The sequence below is a fragment of the Saitoella complicata genome (assembly GCF_001661265.1).
Source record: "Saitoella complicata NRRL Y-17804 unplaced genomic scaffold SAICOscaffold_21, whole genome shotgun sequence".
Lineage (NCBI taxonomy): Eukaryota > Fungi > Ascomycota > Saitoellomycetes > Saitoellales > Saitoellaceae > Saitoella > Saitoella complicata.
In genome coordinates this window covers 288,702-311,563 of record NW_017567012.1, presented here as the reverse complement: position 1 = coordinate 311,563, position 22,862 = coordinate 288,702, and the positions used below count along the sequence as shown (strand labels likewise).

The window sequence follows — 22,862 nt, the reverse complement described above, 5'->3', positions numbered from 1 at the left end:
CCCCACTAGCCGCTCACCAGCCACAACCCTAATGATCGATAGTTGGAATCCGGATGTGTGGAGGGCAAACACCCAAAATTATGAGATCGTGCAATGTGAACTCCGCCCTGTATACCGAACGTCCGTCTCATAAGAGGAATGTGTAGAAGCTTGGGAACACAAACTCTTCATCCACAACCCTCCGCAATCTTTCCAACAGGAACCTCTCAACCTTCCCCACATTCTTCAACACTCCCTTCTCCTTCTCACCAATCTCCGACTCAATCTTGATATCCCTCAAAATCTCACCCACTGTTGGGCTTTGTGAAGCCCCTATTGCTGCATCAGGATGGCCTTCTTCCACAAAACAGAAGTGTACACGACGGCCTGATGAACCAGACATGTATGTTATGATCGCAGTACCCTCAAAAGTCAATGAGGTCAACGTTAGAGAAAGAGGAAGTGTGACGAAGGCTGCTGAAGGGTAGTTGATTACCAGTTCTGCCGATATTGACATCCGAATGGCTTCAGTCTTCCATCGTACCTTCGCAACAATTTGGACGTCCTCCACTCTCCGCCGTGCCTCCGCCTCTGCTGGAGTAATTCTTGGTCTTGCTGGTTGGACATGCTCATCTGGTTCACTCGCTTCGGGAGATTGTGCTTGTGGTGCGCCCCATCCTGGTGTTGAGAGACCAGAGTTAAGGCCGGCAGTTTGCCGAGCGAGGGGGTGGAAATAATGGAGTGTGCTTGATCGTGGTAGTTGCATTGGAAAGATACCCGATAAAGATGGTGTTGAGCGATGTGAATTGGTGTGTGAAGGCATATGCGGTGGGAACCCATGAGTGTTCTCTGGTGATGATTGAGGCGAATTATCGTAGGGAGGGGGCTGTGTTGAAGTCGACCGTATGTCAAAGTCCTCGCCATCCAACTGTGCAGCATGTGCTGGCGCATCTCTTCCTCTCAATGTCTCTGTGCTTGAATCCATCACTGCACGTGCCTCAGCGGCATTTCGCTCATGTTCATCATGGTCCGAATCATAGTTGTCTTCATAGAACTCCGCATATGGGTCTCCAAGATCTGTTATTTCAATCTCAGGTGCAGTAGATCCGACGTCAAAGGAATTGACATGAAGAGATGCAAGAAACTTCGGTAGGGGCAGAGAAGAGATCTTGTCGTTTATGATGTCTCGTAGAGAAAACGCTATTGACGGGTCAAGTTTGTCCCAATTCAGTTCGATGGACATGGTTCAACAGAGAACGGTCGGTGTTGGACGGTTACGGTAATCGACGTACCGGTACAGCACCGTACGTATGCATTAGCCACAGCACCAGCCACGACAGTAATGAACGGCTGTCTGCCGGTACGCATTTCTCATTTCATTACCGATCACCCTGACCATGACAAATCAGCCTGTCGACGAACTGTTTGATCCTCTCTTGAGCCTGGAGGAGTCGTACGTCTCCCTTTTCCCGTTTGCTGCTGCGTTCCACAGAGCTAATCACATAAGCCATGTTATAGGTTCTACAAGGAAGGTTACGAACAAGGTTATAATGATGGGTTGATCCAAGGCGAAATTGAGGGCCGCCGTTTTGGCCTCGAGAATGCCTACCAGCGTTTCCGTGATGTAGGCATCATCTCTGGCCGCTGCCTTCTCTGGCGCGCTATCCTCTCCTCTCCCTCTTCCTCCTCCTTGAACTCTGACGCCGTCCCCGCTAAGGCAGAGAGGCAACTTGCGAAACTCGAATCCCTCCTTGCCCAAGTTCCTATGGAGAACAGTGAAGGTGATGACTTTGATACGCTGTGGCTCAAGATCAAGAATAAGGTCAAGGTTGTCAGTGCACTCGTGGGAGAGGGTGGGAGAGGGTTGGTTGGGGTTGATGGGGAGGAGGATGTGGATGGGGAGATTGAGAGTGGGGAGAGGGATTTGAAGAGAAAGATTGCTGCTGCGCAGGGGGAGGGTGGGTTGGATTTTTGAACGAGGGCTTCATGGAGGATTGGCCTACGGGAAGGCATCGAGATGTCACATCGTCGAATCGCTGCGGCGCTCGAAGACAGCAGGAGCCCCTTCGTGGGCCGTGGGTCACGGCTGAACGCTGAGAGCATCTGCAGTACGTAAGGGAATGGGGTCCTGGGAATACGCCAGAAGCCGGCAGCGCCGTGCACCACCGCTCTTGGGATCAGCTGGCACAGAACCTGGTTGGAGAACCCACGACGCAAAGGGCAGGTTGTACACCAGCATATCTATAACCCCGTGATATGGACTGAAAAAAGTCGTGGAGAGATAGGCGCAGTATGCTTCAATGTGTCCGTCTCTCTCCCATCCCGTTCAACCGTCCCATTCCCTTCTTAAGGGTGTTGCGATTCAGTGAAATGCGGTCGTGCAGCGTAATGCATGGACGTGCATAAATCGAAACGAGCAAATCTCGCCTGAAGAGTTCCGGGAGACTTGCAGCACCCAAGAATCCTTTCTTAAGAAGAAGGGAGGGGAAGCGATATATGATACTGGAGCATTAGCGGACATCGTCGATAAGGCCATGGAGGGGTATCCAAAGCAGGTGGAACAAGTACGGAATGGAGAGGTGAAGGTGATCAAGTTCTTGCTTGGACATATTATAAGGGAAGCGCGTGGGAAGGCGAAGGCGGATGAGATTGAGAAGATGTTGACTGAGCGATTTGGGCTCTGAAGTAGTGAGTAGCATAGCATATTTAGCATTAGGGCCTGGTCCGGGCTTCACGTGTGATACCCGAGATGCGCCATGAGTTAAACATAGGGTACAAGCATTAATTCAAAATTTCCGTCCCATATCACAGAACGATCCTCTCTCACGCAATGATTGATTGAGTATCAAGATTCCTCCTATTCCATCTCTACCTGACTAAAATCCATCTCCGGATGCTCCCTCTTAAACCTCTCCAATACCTCCCTCTTCTTCGCCTCCTCCCCCTGCTTCTGCCTCTGTTCAAACATCATCTTCTCAACCATCGCCCTTGTCTCCCCATCCAAATCACTCAACTTCGAGTTCTCCGGTGCGAGGGCCTGGACATTGATTGCGGGATGGTGGGTAAGGACGTGTGGCCACCATTGGGCTTTGTTGACCTTTTCAAGGTGGAGGGTGAGGAGGCATTGGTCTTCGATTGTCCAGGTTGACTCTTCGAGTTTGATTTCGTGGGGGAGGGAGCCCTGTACATTATCAGTGTCAGTCCATTGTGAGCAATTGACATGCACATGGAAATATACCTCCATGATTGATTCTTGCCCTTTTAGCCCAACACTGATCCTCTGTTTTCGAATCACGACATTGACAAACTTCCCTCTCGTTCCCTTGGGTATAGGAACATCGACATCCACATCCGCCAGTGTTTGTCGCCATTGGTAAGGCAATGCAGCTTGTTCTTCTTGTTCCCTCTGACGGGCAGCTTCGTCTTGTACCTTCTGTTCTGGAGTCTGATCTGCCATTACAATGGTTTGTTGTGCTGGTGGTGTTCCTTCGTTGGGTTTCTGCGGAGTTCGAGAAGCGTACGTACAACGTACGTCAGGTATGCGGTCAGGGGATAAGGTTTAGCCCGTGCACCATGATCTTTCTTACCTGGTACTATATTGATGTATCGATCCCATTGAGTGTTAATATCATACGCTAATCTATACTAATTGTCCATGACTCCCTTCCCCCTCCTTCAACACATCGTTCCCTCCCATGACAGCCTAGTATTGCCTAGGAAACACTGGAATCGTCTCCAAATTCTCCAACCCACCTGCCGTAGCCTGCGGCCTCAACGGCTGCATCTGCTGTCCCTGCCCATACGCTCCCTGCATCCCCATACCCACAGTCAATTGCCTAAACGGATTCGTACTGCCCGTGGCCTGCGCTTGCAACGGGGCCGGACTCCCAGTCATCTGCGGTGCCATACTCTGCCTGAACGGGTTACTCGACCCCGTCATCTGCGGCTGTAGGGTCGCGCTCGACAGCATCGGCGGACTAAACGTCCGGGGAGGCTGAACAGGACTGGTTGTGCTCTGCGGTGGGAGCGTACTCGACCGCTGTGGTACCGAGAACGGGTTCGTGCTCGTCCGTGTGTGACCAGTTGCCTGTGGCGCCATAACTACGGGTCCAGGCTCACTCGCGAACTGCTGATGAAAACTCGGCTGCGCAGGCGGCATCGTAGATTGCCTAAACGGATTCAAATTTCCCGTCATCTGTGGTTGCACAGGACTAAATTGCTGCTGAGGGGCCTGAAACTGGGGTTGCGCTGGTGGAGGGGACTGCGTAACCGCGCCGAAGGGGTTACTCTGCGGTATCGTACCCAGACCGTGTCCGTTCGACGGAGGACTCTGAGGCTGGGTGTAGGGGTTGTATCCCGTCGGTTGCACACCAACCTGTTGAGGCTGGAGCGGTGGTTGCTGCTGTTGTTGGTACGGGTTGTACGACTGTTGCTGAACGGGCGATTGTGGTTGGTATCCAGTTGCCTGTACGCCGATCTGCTGCGGCTGTGCATAGCCTCCGGCTGTCTGATAGTCAAATCCAGTCAGATGAGGTTGCTGCGGCGGAGCGTATGCAAGCTGGTTGCTGAGAGGTGGTGCTGCGCCAGTTTGGTTCGGGAACATCGTCTGCTGCTCGCTCTCAATCGACGCAAAAAAGTCGACCATATCGAAAGCACCCTTCTGCGCGGGCTGTGATGTGGTGGTCGAGGCGTTAAAAGGGTTGGGTGCTGCCTGCGTTGGCGAGGTGGTCGCTGGTGCCATGAACGTAGGCTTCTCCTTCGACGAAGACTTCCCAGTCCTCCTCTTCTCCTGATCGATGAGATACTGAGCCCGGTTTTGTTCAAAGTTAGGATCTTTCAAGTAATCCTGAAGTGATGCCAACAGCGACGTTGGAGCCTATAACTCAGACATTAGCAGTTGTGTAGACCGACGTCGTAAAGTCATACATGTTTGATATTCGGGATTTGCAACCTCGTGCTTCCTTCCAAACTCCGTGCGATACTCAGGTACTCCACCACACCCTCTGTCTGGTCCACGAAGACTTTGTAGATCTCGAGTGCACGTTCGGCGTCGTAACGGGACATCTCGAAATAGTGTTCTGTACCTCAATTAGCGAGAATTCATGTCCAAAATCGGAAATGAGGTACCTAAAACGTTGATCACTCCTTCGTTGATCGCCTGGAAAAGGGCGAGCAGATCGGCAACAAGAAGCCGGAACGCGGTGAGTGAGATCTCATTATCGACATCCCCATGAAAGAACTGTGCGCCAACAATCAGCACCGACCCATAGCAGCACCGGTATCTCAACGCACCCTGCACTTCAACAAACACCCAATCTGCTTCTGCACCCCTTCAACATGCCTCAACAACCCCTTGTCTACACTCAACGTCCTCAACTTCCCCGCCCCAGCTTTATCATACTTCTGCCTCACGTAATCCACCTTCACATCCGCATACACCACCACGCGCTCCCTCAGGTACTTCGCGTATGCTTGAATATTCTGACCTTGCTCATTGACGGCAGTGATGGTGCTGATCGTGAGGATGCGGGGAGAGTTGGAAAGGTAGGTTAGGGTTGCATCGCGGGCGCCTTCGCGGACGAGCATATGGGTAACGATCAACGCTTTGAAAACAACCTACGGATCACACATCAGCATCCCCAAAGCCTATGGATGGACGTGGTGTATGCAGTCGCAACGTACCGTCCACGTCCCATCCCTCAACCTCGTGCTCAAAGCCCTAAACACCTCCGCCATTGCCGCCTCTCCAGAATGCGTCGCGATCAATATATGCTCGACATACTTTGCTTTTGGCGCTGCGAGCTATAAGCAAGTGAATCAGTCAGCCGTGGCCAACACCAGGTTTCGCTGTTGTACCTTGATCTTGGTTGCTCCTGTACAAACGGGTCAGTGTTACGCTCAAACATGGGATCTGTCCCGGTCGTACCTTTCACAGACTTCTCGAATGTTGATGCCATTGCGATGGAGTTGCTGATCGGCTCCCCTGCTCCGTTTCGTTCGGCTTGGGTGTTCAGGTTCAGTCAGCGCTGGGTGTGGGGAGTGAAGCGCCAGGGGCAGCTGTGCACGGTGATGAAATACCCGACACAAAAATGAATGTGGTCAATTGTGGAGAAATTATGGGAATGGGCTTTCGGAAGCTTTGTATGGCTAATTGATTTCTGGTATTGGTATGGCAGCCTTGCCCTGAGCTGTAGGCTCGTCAAACACCGGCGGTATCGACTGTCGATGGGTGATCTCGAAATGTCTTATCTCCCGGTAACAATTTCCGTCCTCGTGCGATTCCGCTGTGGATCATATCGTTCATTTTAGCTCCCTCTTCACTCCATTGGCCTTCGACACTGCCTGAGCTGGCGCACTACCCACAGCAGCCGGAACGCCCACCTCCATCCACTCCAACACAAAGCCCCCCATGACCAACGCCCACTCCCTGCACACATTCACATCCAACGCATTCTTATCATCTCCCATCGTATGCCACACCCCCGGAAACGGCGTCGGGATTAAATGCAATACCTCCACCCCTCTCTTCATGAACGGGACGTGGTCGTCATCGATTGTAGAGCGCCAGACAGAAGGTGAGCGAGCGGTATCGAAGAACCATGGTTTAGAGGAGGCTTGGGAGAGTGCGGAGGCGCGGATGATAGCTTCGAGGCGGGCGAGGTGTTTGTATGCCCAGTGTGTCGTGGCGAAATACGACGGTATCCGCGGCCCCGCTGCCCCCAACAAATCCAGCAACAAAAACAAATCAATCGAAGACAACTCACTCGGCCGTGACGCAGGCGGATGATGTATTGTCTCTTCCCACACCTCCGCCAAATGGCGTGCGCCGAATAGTGAGTCCGTCGCAGTCCACGTAACCATCGCTTCCTCTCCATCGAAGAAAATCAATTCAATCCCCCTCGTGTCTTCTTCCAAACCATGTTCCTCTGCCCACTTTGCCGTCAGAGCTGCGTCGAGGACTTTCGCGACGTACAACATCATTGCACAACTAAACGCCGAGTCCGTAGCGCCAATGAACCCCTCCGGTAACATCTTCGAATCATAGTGAGCAGCAACGACTAACCGTCCCACCTCGCCCTTCTGCGCACCAGGCGGATCCCGACGCGCAATAAGGTTCACGAAATTGATGGGCCCGTGCGGCGTATTCGTATCCGTAAAGTTGTCCAGGATCAACTCCCACTCCGGTAGTTCCTTCTCAAAGAAATCCGTCAAAAACTTCAGAGCCTTCTTTGCTCCCTCAGTCCCACTCGGCCTCGGTATCAGTAACGGACTCAGTAACGCTCCGTTCTCGGGATCCAGCTGAGGCATTGGCGGCCACCTCTCGCCCAACTGCAACAATTCCGCGTCCGTAAGCGGTTTATACCCATCCACTCCCCTCAACAACCCAAGCACCGTGGTGAACAAACAAAAAAAGCATGCTATCGACCATCTCATCGTCGCTATGACCGCTTCCCCTATGAAGTTTGGTGTTTACCCGAACCCTGCGCAGCAGCGGGTTGGCGAGGTACGGCCAGCCACACCTTATTCGGGACGTCTCCGTGACGAAAAAAAACGACTGATACAAACCCGACGAACATGTTCGTGGATGCGATCGTGGTTATGGAATCGCCGCTTCAGGTGTGAAGATCTTGGCGAGAGTTATACGCATCTTCATGTATGTGCTGGCGTGAAAGTGACGGAGGCAGTGCCCGGAAGGGTGGCTGCTTTGGAGATGTATTTGGCCTTTTGTGAATGGCCCGAGCGGTTGTTCCGAAGGCACGGGCTCCATTACCCTTTTACTGCTTTTCGGACGGCGCTCATAGAGCTCCGACATACATACTTAATTTATATGACCGTATAAAATCACAGCGGGTTCTTGAGGTTTGCGATTGTTTTCCATGAGACTCTGGCAGCGTTTGTCTAGCTTCTATACGGTAACTCTACCTAAGCGTCCGCGTCAAGCTTCGCATTCTCCTCCAACGCATTCCGCAACGAAACACCCAACGCCAAGGCGACCGGTCTTGACACTGCATTCCCCACAATCTTCCACGCCTTCTCCTTGGTCCCCAAAATGACGTCCCTCTCCAAGAACCCTTGCGCCCTCCTTGCCTCCTCGATCGTCATGACTCTGTTCTGATCATAATGCAGATTCGGTGACGCGGATATCGATTGCGTTCCCGGTTGTGTCAAAATCGTCGGGATGAGTCCCCGCGGATCGAATCTGCAGTATGATCCGATGGCACCGTGTTTGAGGCGGTGACGTTCCAGGTAGGCGGATCGGAGGCAGTGTGGGATGCGGTTTAGGGCAACGGCGGCGGAGTAGGAGGCTGCGGATTTTGACCAGTTCTTGCCACGGACTTTTCTATGGCTCTTTGGGATCAGCGCAACGAGCTGCCGTGTCTTTTTTGACAAAGATACAGAAGTGACGTGGTGTGGGTACTGGGGATTCACGCCGACCTGTGCATCTCCAATATCAGGCAAATCGTCCAATGCGTTACTCGAGGACCGGAATGCAAACGGCGTTGCGCCCACATCCCCCCCATCCCGAAACTGATGTCCACTTCCATCCTTACTCGAGATCCGAACTCGAGTCTTGTTCGCAGCATGAGTCGGCGCAGGTCGTCCGGGCAATGTCAAACCCGACGCCGCCAACGAAATGAAGATACGTTCCCGCTTCTGCGGAGCACCATGAAGATAAGCTCCAAGCACATACAACCGTAACTGGTATCCCATCGACACGCACGCAGCAACCATCTGATTGCAAACGTTATAGGTCGTGCCATCATCCCTCTTATAATCCGACTTCATTGCAACAACATTCTCGAGCAATGCATACTTCGGCCGATAGAAGTCCACGAAAGAAGCAACCGATGCAACTAGGGAGCAATTCGTTCTCGACCTTGCCGTGGTCTTATGCCGATTCGCCGTGGAGAAACCTTGACACGGACTTCCCGCAACAACGAAATCGACGTCGCCAGGTTGAGGAACACCAGGCTCTCCGGCTTTCGTCATTGCCGCGGAGATGAACGTATTCACCGACCCCTCCCAGAAAAAGACGTCACGGCCTTCGTGACGTTCGTCGGTGACATTTGCACGGTAAGTGTGCATGGCGGTTGTGTCATAATCCACCGCCCACTTATGCTCGACCCCACCAGCATCCTCAATACCATGAGCGAAGCTGCCCCCACCGCAGAAGAGGTCTAAACCACAAAGTGGCTGGACCGACTTTTTCCGTTTCTTCACTTCTTTCACCAACGGGTCATGGCAATCTGAGTCGCAAATCGAAGTGACTTCGCGCGTTTCACTATCGAAGGCGTACCGATAAAACCAATAATCGCCAGCACCGTGTTGTTGTTGCGCCGGAGGGAGTTCTTCGTTCTCGCCCACTCGTTCAACCGTACATTTCCTTCCAATTCTGCGTAGGTGAGAGCCAAATATTATCCTGGCGTCATCGGTATCGACATATAACTCGTTATCGCGACCAGTCGGCCAAAAACTTTGAAGAGAGACCGTTTGGTCATCAAGATCAATCCGAACAATCCGTTTCGGCCACAAACCTCCTTCCGACTCTGAGTCGTGCCCAGGGTCAAAATAGACGCAGTCACCAACGCTATATCGTGCAACAATGTCCTCAAAGACAGCAGCGCTCGTTTTATGTTGTGCCGCGGACGACAGGCACGGACATTCACGAAGTTCGCTCTGCTTCAACGTTCTGAAGCACCATTCATCGCGCTTTTCGTACCACTCATACTTCTGCCGCACGTAGTATTCATGTCCACCATGCTGCTCCTGACCCTTAAAGTCCACTGAGAGCTTGCCCAGTACTTCCTCAACGGGAAACAGTTGGTGTTTTGGGGTATCGCACATGCAGTGATCCGAAAAGAATAGCTCACAAGGGTTTGGGTAATAAGCGTCCCCAATTGTCGTGTCTTCGGGACAGTATAACCAGGTGAGTCGCAGTTTGTCTCGTTGCTCGCCGACAACTTCGTTCACGTAAGCTGACCAGAACGGCCGCTCGGACTTCCAGCCAACCTTACCGTCGATCTTCTCTGGTTCGACCACGACTACGTCTCCGACTTTGATCCCAAAATCAGGTGCGTCACGGATCTTCTTCATCGCCTCCCCGTCCACTTCTCCGGCTAAGGTTCTTGGCAACCATCCCTTAGGTTCAACAACATACACACCATCAAGTTGCGCCTCATCTTTTTGTCGTGTCGGTTCGGACTCGGTGTCGAGGTCTCCAGTCACACGGTTTCGCCGCTTCTTCAGCACTCTCATCTCATCAGGAAAGAGATTCTTGAAGCACTCGAACATGCCTGGTGTCACAACCGTTCTAGGATCGATATCGTGCTTTCCAGCTTTAATAGCATTCAACATCTCCGGATGTGTTTCCTCCCAAATCGGGTGCTTATCAAGCTTCTCTCCGGTAATGTTACATGCTTCCTTCCACAAATACTCCACATTGGTCGCAAAGTGCTGCCGAAAATCCATAACTACGCTCTTCAGGCCTTGCGCAAACCACGCCTCAACCTTCTCAGAATTATGTGCATGACGAACCCATCTCGCAAACCGCGACTCGAAATCGGCCAAACGAACAGACTCGTGGGCAGACAAGAAATCCACGACGTACTTAGCAAAATTCGCCAACCACAAATATGGTGTCCAAAACCTCTCATACTCTGGACTTGGATTCTTGAGGAGATACCAAGCTCCGTCAGCAGCCAACAATGTAGACTGTATCCAGATAGCTCCGTCGACAGAGTCATCTGCTACGTCCATATTTCCCACGGAGCAGTGCGTGAAGGGGACTTTCTCGACATAGAACCGCTTGTTCGAGGATTTGGAAGATATGACGCCGTCGAAGTAGAGAGTAGCCACGCCTCGACTAACATTGTGCTCGGAGAGCATGACAAAGTCAACTGAGGTTGAAGTTATCTCGACCGTGTGTCCTTTCCGTGTGATCACTCGGTAGATGCAGAAATCGGATAGTTCGTACTCTTCGAAATCTTCACCATCGTCGTCCGTATCTCCATCATTTTCGGACTGCTTGTCATGATCTGCAGTTAGCTCGTTCAGGGCGTGTCGTTCTTTCATCACCTCATACTTCCGCTTCAGATTTCTATACTCAGAGAGTGGGCCTTGGAACGCTGGAGGTACAACCGACAACGTACTCACCGGTGCAGTATCATACAACATACCGTCCTTGAAAGGGTCGGTATGCACTTGTGGTTGATATTGTCCTCTGGGTCGCGAAACTTCAAAGTCTGAATCTTCCTCATCCTCCTCATCCCTGGGCTCGAAATCATCAGCATCTGCCAGAACAGCCTCAAAATCGTCTGCTGTATCAGCTTCGGTCTCTGGTTCTGATCCTGTTTCTGTTTCTGTTTCTGGTTCTGGGAAAAACAATGGCTCTACACTTCCGGCGGCATCCCCGCTTTTGACATCGGTGTCAGCGGCAGTTTTTGATTCGGCGGTCGTCCCACTCGTCAGGTCAAACACGCTCTTCTCGCGTCCACCTCGTCTTCCTCGTCTTGGACTCAATTCCTCGACCCGAGCGTCATTAACCTGGATCCCTCCTCCCAGCGCAAGATCAGGCTCATCCTTCACCACAGGTTCGTACCACGAAGACTGTTGGATCCGTATTGTTTCCTTGGTGTAGTTCATCCGAGTGCTTGCCCGTCGTGAAGACCGTCTAGTTCGCGTTGCCGGCGAGTGTTGTGGAGGAGATTGTGCCGCAGCCCTCTGCTTCGTAGTACGGGTGCTCATTGCGGAAGACACAGACGCTGAAATGGGTGAACGTGTGCTGGGCTGTATAAGGTCCTCTTTCAATGCCCACTCTGAGCTCAGCGCGCTTCGTTGCTCACTGTCGTCCTCTTCGTGACCTATCACTCTACCAGCCTGTACTTCCTCGGCCGGAAACTCGTTCCGAGTCGAGTCGTCGTCGTCGTCGTCGTCGCGCTGTCGTATCCGGCCAGGCGTAAGTCCCAGAGAGTCCGTCAATTTCTTCCTAAACCAATTCGTCATCCCAGACATGGTAACTGGCCGGTTGACTGACTCTGAACGGCCCAGGCGCAAGCTCCAACCCAATCTGTTAACTACGGACCCAAAAGGAAGATCGCGAACTTCTTAAGTGGAATGCGAGGTTCGGACCGCAGCACGCATTGTGGAGGTGTAACGTTGAACCGGTAACAGATGCCGCAGACCCGATTGGGCAGGCGCAAAACGTAAAAGGATGTGGAGAAGCTGGGAGTCGAACCCAGTACCTCTCGCATGCTAAGCGAGCGCTCTACCAGATGAGCTACATCCCCGATCGGTTGCTGGGAGCATGTTTCTGGAAAATACCGGGGGGAGGATGTCAGCGGGTTATCTCGAGGTTGCTGGTCACCGCACCTCCATCCTCGACCCTCCAATTCAAGCCCAACGTCAACAATGGATCCAATCCTCAATCTCGTCGCACAAAACATCCCAGAGCCTCTCCGTGAGCCAGCCGTCGAGCTCCTCACCAAGGTCATCGGCTCGCAATGCTCGACCTTGACCGCTTCTTGCCTGAAACTGGCCGTCTCTAAGGTGAGTCCCTTTCCCAGCGCTGAACTGCATAGTCCACGGGGCCGCTTACAGTCTCTGATCTCCATCTAGGCCCTCGGCTCTGGCATCGTCGCTGCTTCCTCAATCGTCAAAGTTCCCCAAATCCTATCGATCCTCTCCGCCGGCTCCGGCGCAGGAATCTCCCTCCTCTCTTATCTCCTCGAAACCACATCTTTCCTCATCTCCCTCGCCTACAACTTCCGTAACGGCTTCCCCTTCAGCACGTACGGCGAGACCGTATTCATGTGTATCCAAAACCTCGTCATCACCCTCCTTATCCTCCACTTTGGCCGCAAGGCAGGAGTGGGCGCAGGTGTGTTGGCACTCTTTGCCTCTGCCGGATACGCGCTGTTCAACTCCAACTACATCCCGCACGACCTCCTCTCCACTCTCCAACTCCTCACCATCCCCATCAGTCTCGGCTCCAAAATCCCTCAAATTCTGACGAACGCGAGGAATGGGTCGACTGGCCAACTCTCGGCTTTCGCTGTCTTCAACTACTTGGCGGGGTCATTGGCGAGGTTGTATACGACACTCACGGAGGTCGATGACCCGCTTATCTTTTGGGGATTTTTGTTGAGTACGGGGTTGAACGTGGTTTTGGCGTCGCAGGTTTTGATGTACTGGGGAAAGAAGGGAGATGCTTCGAAGGCGAAGAAGAGGCAGTGAAGGGTGTAGGATTACGGGATCTCGGCAGAAGGGAATTGGACAAAATATATGAGGGTGATCATGTGAAGGTATATAGCTGCAATGAAAACAGCAAGAAACAATGAAGAACGCCATGAAACCAAACAAACCCCCAAAATAAACTTCAACTCAAAAAATCCTCCTGGGCTGTTCTAGAGAACGACCGGTATACCCGCTGTCCCTGTTGACGGCTGTGCTTGCGGCTGTCCACCAGGTACGATCGTCCCTCGACTCACGAACCGCATCACCCGTTCAATACTCCCCATCGTCTCATCCACCTCCTTCTTCAACTCCGCAACCTTCGTAGTCTGAACAGCAGCCTTCAAGTTCAACTGATCAATCTGCGTAGCGACAATGGCCGCCGCAAACTTCCACAACGTATCCTCATCCTCATCCTCCTCCTCTTCATCTTCATCCTTGTCATCGTCGTCCTCATCCCGCTCTTTGCCAGCCGGTATCCCTTTCCCGGGTGGATTCGCCTCACTATAAGCTTTTCCTTGCGCGATCCACTCATCAACATATGGCTCCGGTTTACTCCGCATCATCGTCAACAACATCCCCTCATGTACCCTAACCGGAAATTCCATCGGTATCACCGCGTTCTCCAGGAGTTCATCCTGCATCTTCTGTAACGCATCTTTGACGATGGTGAATTGTGCTAGTATCGCGTTGAAGGAAGCGAGGAGGGAGGGGTAGGGCGGTAGTGGGTATTCGGTGTGGAGACGGTGGTTGAGGGCAGTTAGCGATGTAGAGAGTTGGTGGAGACGTTGGCGGAGGACGTCCAGGCCGGTGTGGTTGAGGAACTTTAGGGATTCGTCTTTGAGGTTTGTTTGAGAGACGTTCATAGTGAAGAATGCAGATGAGCGGAGTTCACGCTCCTCACGGCTCCCCGGTTGTCGGTCGGGGACTAGCGGGGGCCGGGCTGTGGCGGGTGCTGTAACGAAGACAATCCCATTCGGCAGAAACTCGTACGAGAGGGAACGGTATCCGATATCCGCCATTATGTTACTCCGGCGACACTTCTTGAAAGCACAACGGCCATTGCTGCTGCGCAGTGTCCGAAGCTACGCGCCATTGCAGATCAGGAGCATCTCCAACAATGTTGTTCAGGATCTCCAGGATCGAGGTTTGGTGCAGCAAACGACCAGGTTCGTGTTCGCCGTCTTAACTCCATCCTCATTACTGATATCCGATATAGCGGATCCCTCAAAGATGCCTGTATGCAGCCAATGACTTGCTATGTCGGCGCCGATCCCTCTGCACCTTCCCTTCACATCGGCAATCTCCTCACGTTGATCCCACTTCTCCATTTCTACCTCGCGGGACACACTGCACTCACCCTTGTCGGTGGAGCAACAATCCAAGTCGGTGATCCATCAGGACGAAAGACCGAACGTACCGCCATGGAAAAGCAAGCGCAGTTGGATAACGTGGAGAAGATCAAGAAGCAATTCGAGGATATGGTCCGAAATGGGCGTGAGTACGCAATCGCACGAGGCTACTCGGCGGATAAAATTGGAAAGCACGAAGTTGTGGATAATGCGGATTGGACGACAGGGATTACCTTGCTCGACTTCCTCGGCACCGTGGGACGAAATGTCCGAGTAGGGCAAATGCTTGCACGTGACTCTGTCAAAACACGTCTCGACTCCCCAGAAGGTATCTCGTTCAGCGAATTCACCTACCAATTGCTACAGGCGTACGACTTCTGGCATCTGTATAACTCAAAAGGCTGTAAAGTCCAAATCGGTGGTTCGGATCAATGGGGCAATATCACTGCCGGTACCGATCTCATCTCGAAGCTCCGCCGACGAGCACAAGAAGAAACTGCCGAACAACAAAGAGCGGCAGAGCCGTACGGGTTGACAGTTCCCCTGCTAACGACTTCAACCGGCGAGAAGTTCGGTAAATCGGCCGGAAACGCAATATGGCTCGATCCAGGCATGACCAGCCCATATGACTTGTGGCAGTTCTTCTACCGGACTGTGGACCAAGACGTGGAATCTTACCTTCGCGTGTTTACTCTTCTTCCACTATCGAAGATCGCCGCCGTTGCGGAAGAACACCGGCGCGACCCAAAACGCAGAATTGCGAGTACACTGTTAGCGAGAGAGGTTACGGAGCTTGTACACGGACAGGAAGCAGCCAAGGCGGCGGAGTACTGCAAGGATCTTCTTTTCCCGTCACAACACGGAATGGATCCTAAGGTCCCTGAGCTCAAGGCAGCCTCGATTCTGGAAGCATTTAAGAATGACAAGCGGAGGCTCGTCACCATGAAGAGAAAAAATGTTATTGGTGAGATGATTTCCAAGTTCTTGGTGACCCTCGGTGCTGTCCCGAGCAGAAAAGAAGCTACGCGACTGATTAAGGATCGTGCCATCCGGTTTGGCCAACAGTTGCATATTCCGGCGGATCCGAGGGAAGAAGTTCGTGAGGAGAACTTCATCGAAGGGCAAGTTTTGCCAGTCAGGGTTGGCAAGACCGAGTTCTACTTCGTCAAGATTGAGGAGTAATGTGATGAAAGATATTGAGCAGTTCATGAGACATGCATTAGCTAGGGTATACTCGGTATGCTAAAGAAAATAAAAATAGAAATGGCAAGATATCATCAATGTCTTCTATCGTCCTCCTCCTCATCCGGAGTCAAATAGCCATTCATTTGACTGGCTGTCACGCTCGGCACTTCATCCAGCATGCCTTCATCGACATCCAGTTCACTTCCATCCTCCCACGCACCCTCATCCACCTCCTCTTCTTCATCACTATCAGCAAGAACCTGCGGTAACCCACTTAGCGGACTCGGACTTGCTGGCCGACTTTCCTGTTTCGCACTCCTCATGATAAGAGGATTAGCCGGCCGTGGACGATGCTCAGAGAACGCACGCCGATGACGGCTTCGCGAAGGTGATGACGGCTCAGACACCCCCCGACGGTTTTTCCCAACGGTAGACAAAGATCGGCGTTTCTTTTGGTGCTCCGTACGAGGGGGCGTAGCGAAATCCAATGGACTCCGTTCTCGATCGACATTCGGCGTAGTCGGCGACGTAGGCCTTGATTCCTGCTCAGACGTGTCGGGCGGCGAAGTATGCAAACGACGCAGTCCCCGAAGCGGCGGGAAACGACTGATCTCATATGGTGCACCGCGTGTAGTGAAGATGAAAATGAGGGTCGCTAAGAGAAGCGTCGACTGCGCAATGGACATCCGCTTCTGAAAAATGACCTCTGAAGCCAGTAAAGAGAGACGTGTGTTGACCTCAGAAACCTCATGCTCAGTAGACGAGCGATGCGAATCAAGCTCGTGAACCGTCGCTTGTGCAAGCTGTGTGTACTGAAGCTTTAGCACGTCCAGTTGCATACTCAACGTGTTATTGAGTTGATCAAACATCTTCGCCAGCCTTGCAGCCTGTTTCTTCTCCGTCTTCCCGAAAACATCCCTCAACATTCTAGACTGCTCTTCGATGTACTGTAGCGAAAGTGTAGCATTAGCTTCGAGCAGAGCGAGTCGTTTTGTAATCTGTTTGTAAATGGATTCTTGAGTTGTGGGGCCAGCTGGAGGTGGTGCTGGTGCTGGTACCGGACGATGAGCCTGCTGCTCAATGAGAGGCTGGAGATCTTGCTGGATCTTTTCCGAGGGTGAGGGACGGTAGTGTGCTTCATGCGCAATTGTTGGCTTCTCTTGCTGAGACGAGGATTCCGTTGCATCACTTTGTGAGTGCGCAGTGAGCGGTTGCTCCGCCTCAACGTGCTCTGACACAGTTTCAGGCAATACATGACGCTGGTCTCTAGACGACGTTACTGTTTCCACATGTCCCGCAGACAAGCTAGCCTCGGACGACGAAGGTGAAGGCGAACCCTCTTCCAACCCTGATTCGCCTTTCACCGATTCTAAAGGCTTCGGCATCGCAGCATCAGTCTCAATAGTCTTCGTAACCGTTGTCGTGGCTGTCTCCGTCTGGCACCTGGGCTGAACAGCTTCCACTACCTTGATGCTTTCCGTCCTCTCCTCCACAGCCTCGTCCTCGTCGCCCTCACCCTCGTCTTTCTCCCTCAACTCATCCTCCTGATGCTTATACTCTTCCATCATCGTCGTGCCATGTACCCGAACCAAACTCAACGGACAATAATACTCGCTCCCGTAATGCGACAAAAATTCAATCCTCAAATACCTCGCCCAGATAAGCGGATTATCAATCCGGAACGCCTGCACGATACGCGAATTGGCAGCTTCGAAGACACCGAGTTTATGCCATCCGGATTCCTTGACTGGATATCTATCGGAGACAGAAAACCTGACATCTTTGAACATGGACGAAAAGAACTCGAAGTTTGCGAGGACGACGGTGTCGACGAGGATGTCATCACACAACTCCACAATGACAAACTTATTGTCCGCAGAGCACTTGTTGAGCATGTATCGATCCTTGTTCTCCACCAGGATAGCGGACGACCCCTTAGCATCCCCGTTCGTCTTGAGAACGGTAGCAGCACAATCGAAAGATGCGTAATTAAACCTCTCCTTCGATGTTTTGCCGGCTTCTGATCTATACCCTCTAGAACCCTCCGTTTTAACTTCCTTTCCGTATGTCGGTGCATCTTTCCTCGATGACTCAATCCGCTGCTCGACGCCATAATCCCCACTCCCGAGATCAATTTCCATTTCATCGCCAATGGCGTCGAGGGCCTGGTCGGGTCCTTGCGCACTGAGTTTCCGTTCCCTTGGTTGTCTATCTGGGAGGTTTGGCGGCTGACCGGCCTTCACTAGGTTTTGTGCCTTCCATTCGTCAAAGGAGAGGAATTGAGCTGCATCTGGGTCATCGTCAGGGGACTCTGTGTCCTCAGCCGAAGCGACTTTCGGGATCGTCTTCGAGGGTGGAACGGCTTCGGCAGGCTTGGATGATGAGAGAGGTAGTGTGGTGTCCGACGACGGCAGGACATCGACCGTGTGCGACGAGGCGGCTGGTGAAGACACGAGGGACGACGTGGTAGCAGTCGTGGGTGACAGCGGTCTGCTCACAGGAGGGGGTAACGTGTAACCAGTCACACTCACGACTTTACTCGATTCGCTCGTAGTCGTCGTAGGGTGCGCCGATATACTCGCGTCAGCAGTCCCACTCCCAACGATTACGCTCTCCACCTCCGTCGCCGTAGCAGTCACCGACGATAAGCTCGAGCACAACTCCCCAGTCCACCCCACCGGTGCATCTTCCACCAAGCACTGCGACTCCACAGGTGCTACATAGTCGAAGGGATCGATGGCCCGAACAGGGGACGTAGCAGAATCACGCCCACTCTCAATTGCAGCCGCAGACAAAGCCGACAGCAAGCCTGTAAACAAGAACAAAAGAGCGCCTCGTAATCGTGTCCATCGCTGCAATTCCGAGGGTGGCATGAAGCCGTGCGAAGCTGTTGCTATGGGCAGTGTAGGTATGTTTACGGGAGGTCGAAGAGCTGCATATAGGATCAATTAAATCCGAATTATATATATAGTGTCTAAAATCCGGGAAACAACCGATCGGGGATGTAGCTCATCTGGTAGAGCGCTCGCTTAGCATGCGAGAGGTACTGGGTTCGACTCCCAGCTTCTCCACACCCTTTTGCGTTTTCATTGTCACATGGCCTGCTCCCCACTCCATTTCGGATTCCCCGCAGACGGGAGACGGGAGACGGCATCACTTTAGCCAGAAGCAGTAAACCCCTCTTATCCTCCTATATAAACCAAACTTCTCTTACCAATTTTCTACCAGTACTGTACTTGCCTCGACTCGACATTTCTCACGATGGCTCCCGGAGTAACCGCTACCACCACCACTACAGTCGAGGAGGCCGTCGTCCGCGACCGCAAGTCCGCTCTCCCAACCCAAATCTCTGCTGTCGCTCGTGGAGATGCGGCGGGTAAACTCAAGCTACCAAGCTACCCAGCCTTCGCCACAAAAGAAGAAGAGAGGACGTACGTGAAAGAACACATGGCCGCGGCGTTTAGGTGGATGGGCAAGAGTGGATATGGACTCGAAGGAGGTTTGTCATCTCTCTCGGTCAAATTGCCGTGATATGAGCTACGCTGACAGGATCGACACACAGTCGCCGGCCACATCTCCATCCGCGACCCAATCCTCCGAGACCACTTCTGGCTCAACCCCCTCGCAAAACACTTCTCCCTCATGCGCACCTCCGACCTCGTTCTCGTCGACCACAGCGGTAACGTCTCACCCCATGGTAACCAAGCCGTCATCAACGCCGCCGCTTTCGCCATCCACTCCGAAATCCACCGTGCGCGCCCAGATGTCGATGCGGCGTGCCATGCGCATTCGATTCATGGGAAGGCGTTTGCGGCATTAGGGAGGGAATTGGATATTATTACGCAGGATTCGTGTCATTTTTGGGGGGATCAGGCTGTTTATGATAGTTTTGGGGGGGTTGTGCTGGCGAAGGAGGAAGGGGAGCGGGTTGCTGCGGCGCTTGGCAATAACCGTCTCTGTATCCTCCAAAACCATGGGCTTCTCACTGTCGGAAAGACCGTGGATGAAGCAGCCTTCCTCTTTGGTGCCGCTGATCGCTGTTGTCAGGCTCAGTTGTTGGCTGATGCAGCGGCGGGTGGGAGAGGAGGGGAGACGGTGAAGATTGGGGAGGAGGAGGCGAAGTTGACGCACGGGCAGTTGACTCAGGGTGATGTGCTCTGGTTGGAGTTTCAGCCGAGTTATGAGTTGATGGAGTACGAGTCGAAAGGCGAGTTCAAGAATTAAGGACGGCGCTGTGAGAGTGTGAGAACGATGTACGATACTGATACCCATACGATATTTATACCTATCGATTCAGAATCTTATTCAAGTGCTTGACCAGAACATAAATTTCAATTAACTTTGCCGTTCCTCAGCCAATCGGTCCCCATGTTGTGACGTAGCCAGCCATACCGAATGCCCAGCAGCCAAGGAGACCCTGAACCTCCAACCTCAGCACCCAACACCAAACCATACCAAACCAAACAGCTCAATTGCAATCAGTGATGTCTGCCAAGCGTATGTATCAAGAAGTGTCATGTGCGGCGGCGAACGTTGCTGACGAACTCCTGGTACAGCCACCTCCCCCGTCGAAGAGAAGTTGGACGCATTCCTCTCTCACCGACCCGCTGAAGCCGAACTCAAAGGTTAGCAACCCCTCTCCTCCCGGCTGTCTCTCTTACTACTCTCGTCCTACCCAATTGCGAGTACATCTGCTCACCCTCATCCCCACAGAGAAAAACATCCTCAAATCCTCCACCCTTCCCCCAACCCTCCAAGCCTCCGAAGCAGACCTCAAACGCCACCAGCTCGAGGACAAACTCAACGAGAAAGTTTTGCATCGACCTGCGCCGGAGGAGTTGGAGAAAAGGGGCATTTTGGAGAGTGGGGAGGGGCCGGGGCGTGAGTAATGTGTGGGTCGGGTGTACTGTATGCCCCGCTGGACAATTTTTTGTATGTTTTGTGGAGAGAGGATTTGATACCATTGATCAATTGTGACTGTTTACGCTCTGTGAATTACTACCCATGTGGTTCTGCCTACCTACCCTCGATCACCCCTTTCAAGCTCCCCGTGAAGCTCAAAGCCCAAGTATCCAATGCTAAACAAGAAAACGCCAATAACCCAATAATAAATAAAAATATCAACCGAACCTCACAACTTACACCTGGCACAGTCGTCACACAACTCATCACACTGCTTCACCCCTCCACAATCGCGTATCATACAGCATACCCAAAGTACTCCAACTCCTCCTCCAACTTCCTCAACAACTCAGCCTGACTCCCACCCATCCCCGAATCCCTTCCCTCTCCCCCGTTCCCGTTACCGATTCCAACCTTTCCTCCATCCCCATCCTCCGGCGACATAGGCACCTCAACACCATCCTCAGACTCCACAAACGACTCATCCCCAATCAACACCCTCCCACCAATCCCGACCTCACTGGCCCTAACCTGGGACGCTAAGGCTCTATACCCCTCCTTTAGCATTCGTTCCGTAGAGTGGACTGCGTCACTTAGCGAAGACGTAAGTTTCTGCGTTTGCGTAACGAAGGTCGCGAACTCCTCTCCTCCCCGCCTATCTCCAACCTCACCCTCGCTATCCGAACCATCAAACTCGGAATGAGACGACGCAGAAGCGTACTCATCATCGCTATCAATCTTGGACGGGACGAGTGATCCACGCGCCATCCTCCTCCGTAGCTCGCGTAGCTCAGCAGCTTGTTTCCGCGTCTGACGTTCAAGCGTAGAATTCACCGCCAATAAACTCGTATTCGAAATTTCCAAATCGAGAATTTTTCGTGTTGTGCGGGCGTCTTGGTGGGGATCTAGGCCGGATTTGGAAAGGGATTTAGGTTCGGGGGCGGAGATGAGGGAGGAGGGACGCGAAGTCTTTTGAGAGCCGGTGGAGAGGCGCTTTTCGGTCGTGGAGCGGTCTGAGCTGGGGGAGGTACTGATGGCGGGTTGGGACAATGTTGGCGGTTGTGCTGATGGTGCTGGTACTGGAGTCGCTAATTGCGTGAATGTCTGCGGTGGAGACTTTTGGTGAATCGAGCTCGAACTCTTCGAACTCGTCAACGACCGTCTTTGATCCGCCACCTCCGCTGCCGGCACAGGCTCCGCGGCTCCGTTTGCATAGAAGAATTTGCTGCTTGCGGAAGAGGTGTTTGAGGCCGTGCTTGTTTGTCTTGGTGCAGTGGGGCGGAGGGGGCCGAGGATTATTTCTGGGGTAGAGCTGGACGTGAAGAGAGGAACGCTTGGCTTTCGGATCAGGGTCGGGGTCGGGGTCGAGGGCTTTTTCGAGTCTGAGATGTAGAAGAATTTGCCGGTGCCAGTGCCAGCGCCTGCTGCAGGCGTCTCATGTCCGCTGGTCATCCCCATAACAGTCTGTGTCCCTGCACGTCTCATCGCAGGCGGTCCTGTTCGCCCAACCTCACTCCGCCCAGAGGCAAGCGGCGTCGACCGCCCACCACTCTCCGTCCTCGTTCGTGCCCTTTCCGCCGGTGGCGGCAACGACGGACTCCCCATCATCTGCCCCGGACTCCTCAACACTCGTCCTCCAACCCCTGGTCCAGGCGCCTCAAGTTTTATCGACCCCGGCGTCCGCTGCTTCGGACTCCGTGTTGTGATGCTATTCGGTAGTCTCGATGGAATAGGAGGTGATGGCGAACGGAGACGCATAGAGGAAGCGGCGCGGGGTGTGAGAGTTGGTGTTCGTGGTTTGGAGGTGGTGGCGATGGAGGAGGGTGTTCCGAAGCGGGGACGGGTGTCCATTGATGTTTGGGAGCGAGGGGTTTGGGTGACCATGGCGGTGTATGCGTTGCTGTTGTCGCGAAATTTCCTTCGAATGTAAATAGAAGGAAGCCGGACACTCTGAGAGCTCAATAGATTCAGGATGATGGGCTGCCTGATAGTCGATTCGGCCCGCCTCCTTCGAAATGGCTGTTTGTGGCAAGGCGGTGATCGTCCGGTACAAACGCCGCAGAAACGCAGGAAACGCGTAGCCTCACAGATTCGATACTCTCCGACTTCGTGATTTGCTTGTCTATGTAACTGATCGCCTATCCAGGAGTTTTCGTGTTAATCGAGGATAAAGTGAGGCTGTTTCGAGCGTAAACAAAACGGAGTCAGGGTAAC

General features: G+C 52.9%; 14 protein-coding genes and 2 non-coding genes across 16 annotated transcripts; 7 read left to right on the top strand and 9 right to left on the bottom strand.

Annotated features, from left to right (window-relative positions):
• Positions 1 to 76: 76 nt before the first annotated feature.
• On the bottom strand, positions 77 to 1,245 carry SAICODRAFT_31461 (uncharacterized protein). Its single transcript, XM_019167917.1, has one exon. It carries the CDS (start codon positions 1,220 to 1,222, stop codon positions 128 to 130), a length of 1,095 nt encoding a protein of 364 aa, XP_019022377.1. The 5' UTR covers positions 1,223 to 1,245; the 3' UTR covers positions 77 to 127.
• Positions 1,246 to 1,376: 131 nt separating this feature from the next.
• On the top strand, positions 1,377 to 1,954 carry SAICODRAFT_36612 (DUF1715-domain-containing protein; the record flags this gene model as incomplete). Its single annotated transcript, XM_019168515.1, has 2 exons — positions 1,377 to 1,432; positions 1,498 to 1,954. The coding sequence occupies 2 exons, from the start codon at positions 1,377 to 1,379 to the stop codon at positions 1,952 to 1,954; spliced, it is 513 nt and encodes a 170-aa protein (XP_019022376.1).
• Positions 1,955 to 2,189: 235 nt separating this feature from the next.
• SAICODRAFT_159460 (uncharacterized protein) lies at positions 2,190 to 2,757 on the top strand. Its single transcript, XM_019165587.1, has 2 exons — positions 2,190 to 2,199; positions 2,265 to 2,757. The coding sequence occupies exon 2, from the start codon at positions 2,514 to 2,516 to the stop codon at positions 2,661 to 2,663; it is 150 nt and encodes a 49-aa protein (XP_019022375.1). The 5' UTR covers positions 2,190 to 2,199; positions 2,265 to 2,513; the 3' UTR covers positions 2,664 to 2,757.
• A 72-nt stretch (positions 2,758 to 2,829) lies between these two features.
• On the bottom strand, positions 2,830 to 3,467 carry SAICODRAFT_31459 (CS-domain-containing protein). Its single transcript, XM_019167916.1, has 2 exons — positions 3,218 to 3,467; positions 2,830 to 3,160 (listed from the first exon to the last, which is right to left on the bottom strand). The coding sequence occupies exons 1-2, from the start codon at positions 3,434 to 3,436 to the stop codon at positions 2,837 to 2,839; spliced, it is 543 nt and encodes a 180-aa protein (XP_019022374.1). The 5' UTR covers positions 3,437 to 3,467; the 3' UTR covers positions 2,830 to 2,836.
• A 215-nt stretch (positions 3,468 to 3,682) lies between these two features.
• Positions 3,683 to 5,936, bottom strand: SAICODRAFT_9255 (ANTH-domain-containing protein; the record flags this gene model as incomplete). The annotated part of the gene is made up of 7 exons (XM_019171816.1): positions 3,683 to 4,855; positions 4,906 to 5,057; positions 5,107 to 5,218; positions 5,272 to 5,595; positions 5,662 to 5,781; positions 5,836 to 5,852; positions 5,906 to 5,936. The coding sequence occupies 7 exons, from the start codon at positions 5,934 to 5,936 to the stop codon at positions 3,683 to 3,685; spliced, it is 1,929 nt and encodes a 642-aa protein (XP_019022373.1).
• A 238-nt stretch (positions 5,937 to 6,174) lies between these two features.
• Positions 6,175 to 7,290, bottom strand: SAICODRAFT_83742 (uncharacterized protein; the record flags this gene model as incomplete). The annotated part of the gene is made up of 1 exon (XM_019171336.1): positions 6,175 to 7,290. One exon carries the CDS (start codon positions 7,285 to 7,287, stop codon positions 6,280 to 6,282), a length of 1,008 nt encoding a protein of 335 aa, XP_019022372.1. The 3' UTR covers positions 6,175 to 6,279.
• A 612-nt stretch (positions 7,291 to 7,902) lies between these two features.
• SAICODRAFT_60272 (S-adenosyl-L-methionine-dependent methyltransferase) lies at positions 7,903 to 10,866 on the bottom strand (the record flags this gene model as incomplete). Its single annotated transcript, XM_019169751.1, has 2 exons — positions 7,903 to 10,068; positions 10,141 to 10,866. The coding sequence occupies 2 exons, from the start codon at positions 10,864 to 10,866 to the stop codon at positions 7,903 to 7,905; spliced, it is 2,892 nt and encodes a 963-aa protein (XP_019022371.1).
• Positions 10,867 to 12,193: 1,327 nt separating this feature from the next.
• SAICODRAFT_t135 lies at positions 12,194 to 12,266 on the bottom strand. Its single transcript has one exon. It is a non-coding gene; the product is annotated as a tRNA-Ala (tRNA).
• Positions 12,267 to 12,380: 114 nt separating this feature from the next.
• Positions 12,381 to 13,212, top strand: SAICODRAFT_20964 (monosaccharide-p-dolichol utilization protein; the record flags this gene model as incomplete). Its single annotated transcript, XM_019166357.1, has 2 exons — positions 12,381 to 12,525; positions 12,595 to 13,212. The coding sequence occupies exons 1-2, from the start codon at positions 12,388 to 12,390 to the stop codon at positions 13,210 to 13,212; spliced, it is 756 nt and encodes a 251-aa protein (XP_019022370.1). The 5' UTR covers positions 12,381 to 12,387.
• A 170-nt stretch (positions 13,213 to 13,382) lies between these two features.
• SAICODRAFT_27004 (uncharacterized protein) lies at positions 13,383 to 14,231 on the bottom strand (the record flags this gene model as incomplete). Its single annotated transcript, XM_019166992.1, has 1 exon — positions 13,383 to 14,231. One exon carries the CDS (start codon positions 14,229 to 14,231, stop codon positions 13,383 to 13,385), a length of 849 nt encoding a protein of 282 aa, XP_019022369.1.
• SAICODRAFT_67162 (uncharacterized protein) lies at positions 14,204 to 15,800 on the top strand. The gene is made up of 2 exons (XM_019170294.1): positions 14,204 to 14,378; positions 14,429 to 15,800. The coding sequence occupies exons 1-2, from the start codon at positions 14,233 to 14,235 to the stop codon at positions 15,741 to 15,743; spliced, it is 1,461 nt and encodes a 486-aa protein (XP_019022368.1). The 5' UTR covers positions 14,204 to 14,232; the 3' UTR covers positions 15,744 to 15,800.
• A 554-nt stretch (positions 15,801 to 16,354) lies between these two features.
• On the bottom strand, positions 16,355 to 17,887 carry SAICODRAFT_60252 (uncharacterized protein; the record flags this gene model as incomplete). Its single annotated transcript, XM_019169748.1, has 2 exons — positions 16,355 to 16,791; positions 17,083 to 17,887. Coding segments are annotated over 2 exons (1,242 nt in total), but the record flags the coding sequence as incomplete, so codon positions are not given.
• Positions 17,888 to 18,744: 857 nt separating this feature from the next.
• SAICODRAFT_t136 lies at positions 18,745 to 18,817 on the top strand. Its single transcript has one exon. It is a non-coding gene; the product is annotated as a tRNA-Ala (tRNA).
• Positions 18,818 to 19,007: 190 nt separating this feature from the next.
• On the top strand, positions 19,008 to 20,017 carry SAICODRAFT_95908 (arad-like aldolase/epimerase; the record flags this gene model as incomplete). Its single annotated transcript, XM_019172016.1, has 2 exons — positions 19,008 to 19,245; positions 19,309 to 20,017. 2 exons carry the CDS (start codon positions 19,008 to 19,010, stop codon positions 19,968 to 19,970), a joined length of 900 nt encoding a protein of 299 aa, XP_019022366.1. The 3' UTR covers positions 19,971 to 20,017.
• Positions 20,018 to 20,182: 165 nt separating this feature from the next.
• SAICODRAFT_83727 (uncharacterized protein) lies at positions 20,183 to 20,678 on the top strand. Its single transcript, XM_019171335.1, has 3 exons — positions 20,183 to 20,243; positions 20,303 to 20,371; positions 20,460 to 20,678. Exons 1-3 carry the CDS (start codon positions 20,231 to 20,233, stop codon positions 20,633 to 20,635), a joined length of 258 nt encoding a protein of 85 aa, XP_019022365.1. The 5' UTR covers positions 20,183 to 20,230; the 3' UTR covers positions 20,636 to 20,678.
• A 41-nt stretch (positions 20,679 to 20,719) lies between these two features.
• On the bottom strand, positions 20,720 to 21,487 carry SAICODRAFT_31455 (uncharacterized protein). Its single transcript, XM_019167915.1, has one exon. It carries the CDS (start codon positions 21,414 to 21,416, stop codon positions 20,946 to 20,948), a length of 471 nt encoding a protein of 156 aa, XP_019022364.1. The 5' UTR covers positions 21,417 to 21,487; the 3' UTR covers positions 20,720 to 20,945.
• Between the last annotated feature and the right edge of the window lie 1,375 nt (positions 21,488 to 22,862).